Raw genomic sequence first — 12,560 nt, 5'->3', positions numbered from 1 at the left:
AAAATCATGACAATCCACTACATCCAGTCATGTGCATAAATTCAAATATTGAATAATATCAAACACTCAGTAAAGACAGCAATGATGCAGTCAGGACCGTGGCATGGCTTGCTTTGAAATATGTTTGGTGATTGCGCCCACGCCAGCTACGTCTCCCACACCCCTAGCCTGTTCATAGCTAAGCAAGAGCATGTCAGGGAGGGCGCGCAAAGTAATAGTAAAGTTATAAGTATTATCGATTACTTATTTGAATCAGTACATAATGAAAATAATACCTTACAAATAAAAGGAAACAGGTGAATGAAGCGTACCACTTCTCCAGCACCAAAACAGAACTGGTGTGTGTCTCCAAGCAACCGCGGTGTTTTGTTAATGAAGAAATCTGCAGCTTTGAACGATTCGCAGATTCAGTGAACTACAGCCATTTGCTTCCTTACTGAATGAATAAAAGACGCGATGCCTTACTCATTAAGACAATGACTGCTGCCACCTACTGGCGATATTAATTATAAATCTAATCGCTTAATTTTGCCATTATTTATTGCTCTTTTCTGATCCTGGACAAAACCAGTCATAAGGGTATCTTTTTTTAATGAGATTTATACATAGTCTAAAATGGTGTGTTCCACCATTACCATTGATGTGTGGTTTGTTAGGATATGACAATATTTGAGATACAACTATTTAAAAATCTGGAATCTTAGGGTGCAAAAATAGTCTAAATATTTACAAAATCACCTTTAAAGTTAAAAATGAAGTATAGCAATGTATATAATTATTTAGAAATGAAGTTTTGATATATTCACAGTAGGACATTTACAAAATATCTTCATGGAACATGATCTTTACTTCACGAGTTCCCCCTTACAGATAATGAACTGAGCGAAAGGTTGTGCGTGTTTGGCGTGCTATCCGGGAGAGGGCCTCGAGCTCGGTGGTAATTCCCGAGCCCGGGGCTCTCCCCCACCCAGGGGGAGGGGTCCGAGCTCAGCACTGGCCCGAACCCTATAAGCGCTCCCCCTATGGGCTGAAGGTGAGGAGACGGGGTGGTGGAGGGGTTTTGACGAGACAAGAGATGATGAAGGTAGGATTGTTGTGTTATTTATAGGGATTTTCCCCTGCGTTGATTAGATAGGGAGACTGATTACTAATGGTGTATTGGCCGTGTTACTTATCTGCGTGAGCTCCTCACGAAACTTGTTAATAAAACATCACTTAATATCCAAATGATTTTTGGCACAAAAGAAAAAATTATATTTTTGACCCATACAATGTATTTTTAACCACTGCTACAAATATACCCATGCTACTTAAGACTGGTTTTGTGCTCCAGGGTCACATATTAATGATACACTTAATGGAATGTTAAGAATATGACACAAAAGATGCCTCTATAAAAAGTAAAAATTTATGTGTAAATCAATTTAAAGGGGGACATTTTATCACTTAAATATTGTGGGGGTACTCAGAAGAATGTTAAATGCACCAGGGGGTACACCACTGTAAAAAGTTTGAGAAACACTGGTCTAAGATGTCCATCAACTGACACTGCAGTCACCAGATCCAGATCCACCCCCACAACAGAAGCAGCCTTACAGATACATTTGTTCAGTCTATTGGCATCAGCTACCTTCAGCCCACTGCCCCAGCATATAACAGCAAAAACCACCATCCAACAAATGTTCACTTCCAGAACAATAATTTACAGATAATGTGCATAATGTTTATGTCTTACTTTCTTCAGTTGTAAAAATAAATATAAGGAACTTTGCAGCGCATCAAATCAGTCAATTAGAGTTCTGCATTTCAGCTGACTTTTTACACCCCTAGGGTTGGGCTTCGGGCCAATTTTCACGTCATAGTTGAGACGTGGACTGGGCATCGGGTCTGTTTTAGGCTTCTCCTTATTCATATATTTTAGACATTTTGACGAGTCGGCTGCCTCCCCCCTAATTATCATCACCACCCCGTCCCTTATTCGCCGCCCTTCTCCAGGCTCCGGACGGGGCTTCCCTACTGAACACTACCCATCCTTCACGGAACCCCTACACACGAGGACACCAGATCCCCTTTTTATTTGGACACTTTATTTTCCCCTTTGGACACTTTTCTTTCATTTTCTGTTTAATAAAAGCCTCTCCGAGGCCTGACACCACACCCACTGTGTCTGTCGTTCGTCCCGCCCGCCACAAAATCCATCAATTATGGTGAAGGAAAAAAAAATGCCATGCTGGTGGAAACAACACAAGACTTCACTTTCGTTTTGACTTTGGAGACCGGCTTAGAAGGCATTTAGTGTCAGGGTGGAAGGACATATTTCTTCATATTTTGATTTTGAAAGAGTAAGGACATATTTGTCCTTATGTCCATATTAAGGACATATTTGAAAGAGTAAGGGCATATTTGAATTTTTATTAATATTTATTTATTAATAAACTAACGTATTCTGAGTCAGTGTCACAAAGATCCTGACTCGCAATCTCCCTTGAAATGTATTGGTTTTGATTTGTTGTTACTAGGCAAGACAAGTGAGGAAAAAATTAACAATCAGTTGTGGGAGAATTCTGTCATAAATCGTATATGATTTATTTCGTAACTTTCTACTGTCTGTTAGGTTTGCTGCGATAGTCTGTGTTGATGGTGAAACCAGTATAAGTCCGCAACACCAGTACACAATGAATCTTTTATTTACATCGCGTCTGCATTTAGTCATGAGATGATTCATGAGCGTGCAAAATGACACATACAGGTATGGGCCAAAAAATTTGAATATCGAGGGAAAGTCAATTTTTTTTAATAATATGTTTCAAATAGTGAAATAATAGTGAAATGGTGAAATATTTCAATCCTTTATTTGTTTCATTTTTGATGATTATGGATTAAAGACAAAAAAACACAAATTAGAATATTTCATGTGACCATTGAAAAAAGGATCTTAAACACATGTTGGCCTTCTAAAATGTGTGTTAATGTACTGTATTATGTCCTCAATACTTTGTACTTTGTTGGGCCTCCTTTTGCACTAATTTCAGCATCAAGGCGGCGTGGCATGGAGGCGATCAGCCTTTGACACAGTTGAGGTGTTATGGTAGCCCAAGTTGCTTTGATACATTTGTCACATTTTTTCCTTCCTCTTAACACTCTGTTAATACACTTCGATACTGCACTCTGTGAGCATCCAGCTTCTTTTGCAATTGCCTTTTGAGACTTTTCCTCCTTATGGAGGGTTTCAATGATGGTCTTCTGCACAACTGTTAAGTCAGCAGACTTCCCCATGATTCTAAAGCCTACTAAGCCAGACTGAGACAATTGAAAGGCTGTGGAAACCTTTGTAGGTGTTTTGCATTAATTAGCTGACTAGATTGGGACACAGGGAGCCTACAATGTTGAACTTTGTCATGATATTCATTATTTTGTGAAATACTGGATTTGTTGTTTTTTTATCTTTAATCCATAATCATTAAAATGTAAACAAATAAAGGCTTGAAATATTTCACTTTGTGTGTAGTGAACTAATGTAACATACAAGTTTCACTTTTTGAAACAAATTATTGAAATAAATGGACTTTCTCTCTATATTCAAATTTTTGGCACATACCTGAAATAAAAATCCATCTGACGCTTTCGGTGAGTGAATTCTGATAAACAATTTCTAATTGTTCAAAATAAACAGATATGTAAGTGCTGAAAACATGTTTCATTTGATGACTGCCCCCCTTTATATATATATATATATATATATATATATATATATATATATATATATGTGTGTATGTGTGTGTGTGTGTGTGTGTGTGTGTGTGTGTGTGTGTGTGTGTGTAGGATGATTTAGAGGAGAAAATGAGATGGGAGTTTTTCGAAGATGCAAAGCGTGTATGCAAACACATTGTAGAGCTAGACATTTCAGGTTAAAAAGTATATAAATTGTCAGTTTTGACAATATTGACTTTGGAACCGTTTCATCGTTTGTATCACTCTACTTGCAGTATTCCTCACAGTGAGTGTCATGGTGGATGACCAAACGTAGTTTAACTAGGTTATCATTTTATCAATTAATACTGTTGTTGTATCACAGGTAGTAATTATTTATTTATTTATTTTTTCGGGGAGAATGTAGTTGTTTACACTTCAAATATGCACTTTGTAATGAAGACAATGTCTATTTTACTTCAACGTTTTCGGAGATGTGAGCTCCAGGGCGCCAGTGGCCGTTAAGCACTCATGGTTAGACGCAGGTTAGACTCCTAATGTTGTAACAACATAATTAGTAGTTTAACAGATAGAGAAGCATTTTTACAGGCCATCTGTGCTCCAAATTATAAACCCTACCAAATAAACACAGTAATGTCACTGTTTGTTTTCTTCTTTACACAGACTCTGTGAATGTAATCTTACTGCTCGGTCTTGTGAGAGTTTATCATCAACTCTACAATCCTCATATTCCCTTCTGAGAGAGCTGGACCTGAGTAACAATGACTTTCAGGATTCTGGAGTAAAGCTAATTTCTGATGGACTGAAGAGTCCAAGGTGTCAGCTGGAGATACTGAGGTAAATGGTTTTTGATAAAATTAATAAAAACGTGTAGTGTGATTATCAAATTGTAAAGCTTGTGATGTAATTTTATGAACACACAACACAACACAATGTTCATTTACATGCAAGCAGCTCATGATCCAGTATTTTTTTTTTTTTTTTTTGCATTTTTTTTTAACAGTAAATACTGTTTTACATAAGCTCAAACTGCAAGTGCTGGGAGTTTGGGTCACGTATAGCATCTTTCCAACCTTGTTTTATTTGATTGTCTATTTGAAAGTCTACATCATTGTGACTTTTAGACACTGTTAGACAGCTGAGGCAGGCCAGCTGTCATAATACTTAAATCCAAATCGTTCTAGTACTAAATACAGGAAATTCCAATTTACACTATCAAAAGCTTTTTCAGCATTGAGACTTAGCAAAGCAGCACTATTTTTATTAATTTGTATTGTGTTAATTATCTGAATGGTTCTCCTAATGCTGTCTTACGTCTGACGCCCTACAATGAAGCCGGTTTGGTCTTTGTCAATTAGCTCATCTATAAATTTCTCGTATCTTTGCGCTATAATATATGTATATATTTTATAATCTACATTTAATATTGATATTGGTCTTAAGTTATTACAATACTCTATGTCTTTACCTTCTTTCGGGATTATTGAAATTATCGCCTCTTTCCAGGATGGTGGTAAGTGGCCTTCTTTAACCCTCAGGGGTCTGAGGGTGTTTTGGGGCCCCGAAGAAGTTTTGACATGCCTTGACATTTGTGCTTTTTTCAGTATGTTAAAAACATATTAACATCCTAAATCTAAATACATTGTATTTAGCACAAATTGGACTACAAAAATATGTAAGCAACATGAATGTACACTTTTAAGTTTTTGAGAAAACAACGTTTATGCGTGCATATTGAAAAACTAAATTTTTGAAGTCACTGAAATAAGGTCATCTAACACATACAGAATATTTGTTCTCGGGACTTTCGAGAATTGGATGTGGTAGGCTAGGTTTTTTTCTACCAAATGATGTGAAAATCGTCTAGTTCACTTGTTTTCAAAAAACAGTATATAGATTTAAATTTTTGAAGACACTTTTTGTTTAGAATGGCTATATGCGAGGAGGCGTTGTCACAGTTCTGTCTGTTTATGTCATTGGTTTCACCCATTGTCTCCCCCTGCCATTCTGTTGTCATTTGGTTTAGCCCTCGTCACCGTCATCTGTTACACCTGTCCTTGTAATTATTAGTCATCTGTGTCACCTGTGTTTGAATATTAGTTTGCCTTTATAAGTCTGTCTTTGAGTTTAGTCTTTTGTCGGTCTTTAACGTAGTGTATGTGTGTGAAACTGCTCCTGCCTGTTCCTGCCTTGCTCCTCATTGGAGAATTCTATTAAATATATTGTTAATTGTTCACCTCGTCTATCGTCTCGTCTCGTCCTGCACACACCCCGCAACAGAAAGACCGACCTCAACAGTTTACCCGGCACATTTTCCCTGCGTTTATTTTTTCTCGTTTTTACTCAGTGTTTATTTTTTTTATCGGTGTATCATGGACCCTACTGTTCTCCTGATCCTCCTGAGGCAGGGGGAACGCTCTCTTGAGGACCATACACGTGAGTTCCTCTCCCTGGCAGAACATTCCCACTTCCCGGATAGCAGCCTATGCATCTATTACCACCTGGGACTGAATTCCACCACCAAGGTGCTGCTATCCGGGGAGGGTCCTCAAGAGAGCCTGCCGGACTACATCGAGTGGGTGTTGGCATCCTGCCAATCTTCCTGGACTGTCGGCGTCATCGAGGAGGGCGTCAACCCCACTCACGACCCAGAACCCAGCCAAACATCACCACGACATGCGGAGTTACAGCCTGAGCCCACCGCAGATGGAGTGCCAGAGCCGAGAGCGACAGAGCCTGACCCATCTGACCAGGTGCGAGAGCCGGCATCAACATCCGCGACGGTGGAGTATGACGTGGAGCAAGAGAGGGCTACAGAGAGCCCTGCCCACTGCACCACCGCTGAGGGTGAGCTTGGATCCAATTCTGGGGATTTAATAGACTTCTTCTCGGATCTTGCCCAAGACAACTCATGTGACTTAATTGACTTTTTCTCTGAGCCACTGACCTGTATAGACTTCCCTCCCACCCGCCCTCGTCTGTCTGAATCTGCCTGGTCCCTGCTGGTTCCGCCCAGCCGTCCTGAGTTCCCGCTGGTTCCGCCCAGCCGTCCTGAGTTCCCGCTGGTTCCGCCCAGCCGCCCCAAGTCTCCCAGGTCAGCAGTCAGTCCCCCAGCTCACCCTCAGCCCACCACCTGTGCAGTGGGCTCGCCGCGGGACTGCCAGCTTCCATCGGCGTCTCGGCTGGAGGATTCCTCAGCTCCGCCTCCAGCCTCCGAGTCCTGGACTCCGCCTCGGCCCTTCGACCCCGCGGTTCCACCACGGCTCTCGACGCCCTCCTCTTCATCGTCGCCCGTCGATCCACCAGCTCCACCGGGCTCCATCGTCTTTCCGGCTCCGCCCTGGTCAGTCGTCACCCCATCGGCTCCTCAGGACTCTGCTCCTCCGGCTGTGCCTCGTCGCGCCGTCCCACCGGCTCCTTGGGACTCCTCCTTCCTGCGGGCACAGCCTCCATCCTCTGTCGCTCCGGCTCCGCCACGGATCTCCGGGACTCCGCCTCCGCCTCGGGCGCCAGAGCCTGCTCCACCTTGGCCCTCCGGATCCTCGGCGTCACCCCGGATCATCGGCTCTCCATCTTCGCCTCGGGCTCCTATTCCATCTGCTCCGCCTCTGTCGGTCGGCCCCATGGAGTCGGCACGCCTTCATCCACCATGGTTCCTCCCTCCGTCGGCTCCACAGTGGGCCGTCATCATGGCTGCGGTCTGGGTCGGTTCCTCCTGCCTTATGCCCCACCCATGTCCTCCCTGGCTCCTCCCTCCGTCGTCGCCCCTCTGGACTGTCTGGTTTTTCACATGGACTTTTGTTCTGGTCCTCCTCCGGGGGTTGCGTCCTCCGCCGGAACCCCCTCCTTCATTGACTCTGGTATCCTGGTTTTTCCGCCCCTCTCGTTTTTTCTTTTTTCCACGGCGCGAGGACGCGCCTTTCCGGAGGGGGGCGTAATGTCACAGTTCTGTCTGTTTATGTCATTGGTTTCACCCATTGTCTCCCCCTGCCATTCTGTTGTCATTTGGTTTAGCCCTCGTCACCGTCATCTGTTACACCTGTCCTTGTAATTATTAGTCATCTGTGTCACCTGTGTTTGAATATTAGTTTGCCTTTATAAGTCTGTCTTTGAGTTTAGTCTTTTGTCTGTCTTTAACGTAGTGTATGTGTGTGAAACTGCTCCTGCCTGTTCCTGCCTTGTTCCTCATTGGAGAATTCTATTAAATATATTGTTAATTGTTCACCTCGTCTATCGTCTCGTCTCGTCCTGCACACACCCCGCAACAGGCGTGAATCATCATGAATAATGCTGTGATTTACACCTGAGAAGACAAAGACCTGCATAATGAGCCATTCAGTCAGATGTTGACTGAGAGGAAACAACAGAAAGAATAAAGGAAAAATGAAAGGACAAAATAAATATATATTTAGTTTGAAGCGTATTTTGAATATATTTAACTATCACACAAAATAACTTGAGATTCACTTGCGAGTGCAGTTAAACTTTTTATTAGGAACAAAAGTAATAAACAACACAGAAGTCAAGATGTCGTGGGTGCACTATCCAAATCACTCGTAGGAAACTTGAACACAGGAAAACGGGGAACAGCAGAAACTGCAAAGAAAACAAGTAGATGTGAGCAACACAATGACCTGACAAAGACAGAGCTAACATGGAGAAAACACATACACTACCAGCCAAACATTTTTATTATTAAAAAGTTTTTTTTTTTTTTTTTTTTTTTTAAGTGAGCAGTTTTTTTTACATAGTAAACCTATTTCACAAAATTAGGTAATTATTTTTCTTTAAAAAAGTACCTTTAACTGGTAGTGTATAGCATAGGCGTATAACAGTTAGGTGCAAATAAAAACAGTGCGAGATAAATACAGGTGTAAAGTTTGTAATGAAATGATACAGGAGAAACCATACATCTTCTACCTTTCATACAGATTACTTAAAAAGAGAATATTAGTTTTTTATTTGAATCGGTTTATGTAAAAGTAAACATTTCAAGCTTTCTACAAGTATATGCATTATGTCTGTGAGGCACGTAATCACTGAGATTTAGGTTGTTTCATTTATGTGTCTGTGAAAAGATATAACAGAGACAGTGAAGGCAGAGCGCGTGCCCTGTCTGTTTTCTTATTTTCATAAAAGCACAGTGTATACAAATAAAAATATACCATCTACAGTTTCGAATGATGGTTGTATTTGTACGATCAAAACTGACAGAGAATTTTACATTCTTTTCGGCGTTATTACAAAAGCGTGCCTCAAAACGCGCCGGCGCGTTTTTCGACCAAAGTTGAAACATCCTGTCATCATGAGACATTTAGATGCAGTGAAATGAAACATACTTTATAATGTTTCACTTGCTGTACTCAGGAAATACAGTTGGCAAAAAGTCTTAACTGGTAAAATGTGTGGACATTCTGTCACAGTAACAACTTACAAATATAAAAGAAAAAAACTTACTTGTGTAAATATCTCCTCTGCTGGTTCACGCCATGTCTCATATAATGTTCATCTTCTGAAGTAAGTTTTATTCCTGACAGCCCGTCTTCTTCCAGAAAGGACTAACTTGAAAGAAAAGAAACTGCTTTCTCCTTTGTTTACTGTGATGTGGGCGTCTACTTTTGGCGCGGCGTCCTCACGTGGACGATTTGAATATGAAAAGATAGAATAGCTCTTGGGCGTGATCTAATTAAAACTAATGAAGCAGACAAGAGAGACTGGACATCGTGTTGGTTTCATACGGATTACTTTATCACAGAATATTTGATTTCGATAAACATTACTTCATTTGAAAGTATAGATATCAAGCTTTCTCTAGATATATTGCTCATGTCTCTGTGTTGTGTATTGGCTGAGTTATAGTCTATTTTAATGACGCATTTCTGAATGAAGATCACGGAGATCAACGCGGCAGACAGCACACCCTTATTGTTTTCTTTATTTTGTAAAATCACAATTTTTTTTTGGTTTTGTGAGTATATACAAATAAAAGTAGACCATTTACAGATTCGATTGATGTACTGCTTTTATCTGTACAATCAGAAATGACCGAGTAATTGAAGTTCCTTTTGGGAAACTGCCACAAAACGCGTTTACGTGTGTTTGGACCCCAGGGGGTTAATAAAGACTCAATCAATTGTATCAAAACTATCTATCAAAACCCTATAGCCAGAATAAAAGTTAATGGGAGCCTAACAGAAAGAATAATGTTAGGAAGAGGTACGTGCCAGGGATGCTGCCTATCACCGCTCCTCTTTGCCATATATATTGAGCCATTAGCACAAGCGATAAGGCAGAGTGAGGAAATTAAAGGGATTACTATCAATGGAGAGAAACATATAATAAACCTATTTGTGACCCTAGACCACAAAACCAGTCTTAAGTAGCATGGGTATATTTTTAGCAATAGCCAAATATATATTTTATGGGTCAAAATTATCAATTTTTCTTTTATGCCAGAAATCATTAGCATATTAAGTAAAGATCATGTTCCACAAGGATATTTTGTAAATTTTCTACCATAAATATATAAAAACTTGATTTTTGATTAGTAATATGCATTGCTAAGAACTTCATATGGACAACTTCTAAGGCGATTTTCTCAAATTTCAATTTTTTTTTGCACCCTCAGATTCCAGGTTTTCAAATAGTTGTATCTCAGACAAACATGTCCTATTTTAACAAACAATATATCAATGGAAAGCTTATTTACTCAGCTCGCAGATGACGTAAGAATCTCAATTTCGACAAATTTACACTTATGACTGGTTTTGTGGTCCAGGGTCACGTTTGTGGACAATATTATGATATACTTAGACAGCCCTAGTACGACTATTACACAACTGATGCATCTTATAAACAAATTCGGCGAACACTCAGGATACAAAATAAAAGTGAACAAAACGCAGATCTTAACCTTTAACTATACCCCACCCATACAAATCAATCAAATCTATAATTTAAAATGGCGATTAAAAACTATCAAATACCTCAGTGTGACCCTAACAAAACAGATCACTCACCTCTATTAAATTATGATCAGATCCATCTTCAAAATAGTAGAGACATAGAAAGATGGTCAATCCTACCACTAGATCTGAATTCCAGAATTGAAGTAAGTGAAATTAACATTCTCTCTAGACTGCTATATTTTTTTCAGTGTCTACCTATTAAGATTCAACAAAAAAAGTTCAGAACCTGGGAAAAGATGTTCTCTAGGTTTATATGGAATGGTAAAAGACCACGGATAAGATATTGCACACTACAATTAGGAAAAGACAAAGGAGGTATGGCACTCCCTAATTTGAAAGACTATTACTGTGCGGCACAGCTTAGACCAGTGATAAAGTGGTGTGACAGAGGCTATACTGCGAAATGGAAAGACATTGAGAAGACAGTGGCGGGTATCCCAACTCAGTCCTTGATTGGCAATGCTACATTAATGAAGTCAAAACAAGACATAATTGACCCAATAACTTTACACACACTAAATATCTGGTTCGATTTTATCAAACAACACAAATTAGAGAGGGAGTTAAAATTACTGAGTTGGTTCGCATATGATGAGTTTAAACCAAGCGTTAGTGACCACATTTTCAAGAGCTGGGGATTGGGAAAGACTTACAGCTATGTGTACACTGTTAGAGAATGGGAAGATAATGAGCTTCCAGGAGCTAAAGACAAGCTATGGATTAGAAAATAGGGACCACTTTAGATACTTACAGTTAAGAGATTACTTCATGAAGGAAATACAAATTGTAAAAACTTTAAATGGTGTACTTGATGTAATGACTAAGAGGTACAGTGGAACTAATTTTAAGGCAATATCAGTATTGTACCAAAGCCTGAGAGACTCAGAAGCAACTTCCACGCTATACATTAAGGAAAAATGGGAGAGAGAATTAAATGCAAATATTACCCAAGAAGAATGGCAAGATATGTGCGAAACACAACTACAAATTCTAGAATATGGAGAGAGTTTGGATGGAAAAATTTGACCCGATACTTCATTACACCTAAATTGAAGAGTAAACAAACTGGCTCCCAGATCTTGGTGGTTATGTGGAGAGAAAGAAGCAAACCACACACTCATCTTTTGGAATTGTCATAAACTTAATTCATTCTGGGAAATTGTGCACAATATAATGAAAGCTATTTTAGGATATGTAATACCCAGGGAATGTAAAGTTAAGTACCTTGGAAGTTTGAAAAGTCATGTTCTAGAAGAAGATAGGTATTTAACTAAAATATTACTGGTCACATGTAAGAAAGCAATAAGAATAAATTGGTACAAGGCCAAACTCCCTAATACAAATCAGTGGTTAGAGATCGTGAGAGAGGTCTACATCATGGAGCGAATGACATATCGGCTTAGAATGAAAGAAAATGCCTTTAATAATAAATGGGAGAAATAGATGCAATATGACACAGAAATTGATGCTTAAAGATTGATTGTTTCAAATGCAAGTACTTTACTTTAAATTGTACTTTAAACATAAGTCGTACAGCACGAGATCACTTTGACAGATGACATACCTTTCAAACCCCGGGCCAACAAAGTTTCTCCCATCAAGAAACAGATAATTGAAGTTGACCAAATGCTTCAAGACAACATCATTGAGCCATCCTTCTCGCCTTGGTCGTCACCTGTGGTCCTGGTCCCCAAACCTGATGGCTCATACAGGTTCTGTGTGGATTACAGGAAGTTGAACAGCAAGACTGTACCCGATGCTTACCCAATGCCTTTTATTCATGACATCCTAGAATCCATGGAAGGCGCCTCCTGGTTCAGTGCATTAGATCTGCAGTCGGGATACTGGCAGGTGGAGATGGAGGAAAGAAGTAAAGAGAAG

At 39.9% G+C, this 12,560-nt stretch overlaps 1 protein-coding gene across 1 annotated transcript in view; it reads left to right on the top strand.

Moving 5' to 3' along the window:
* LOC141332929 (NACHT, LRR and PYD domains-containing protein 3-like) overlaps positions 1-12,560 on the top strand; it is a 443,961-nt gene that overhangs the window by 41,028 nt on the left and 390,373 nt on the right. The window contains exon 2 of the mRNA XM_073837888.1: positions 4,375-4,548. Coding sequence (XP_073693989.1) covers positions 4,375-4,548 — 174 coding nt within the window. The remainder of the gene's footprint in view (positions 1-4,374; positions 4,549-12,560) is intronic.

This window comes from Garra rufa, chromosome 4 (genome assembly GCF_049309525.1).
Source record: "Garra rufa chromosome 4, GarRuf1.0, whole genome shotgun sequence".
Taxonomy (NCBI): Eukaryota; Metazoa; Chordata; class Actinopteri; order Cypriniformes; family Cyprinidae; genus Garra; species Garra rufa.
Note: the sequence above shows the minus strand (reverse complement) of the source record. Positions and strands in the feature narration are given on the sequence as shown.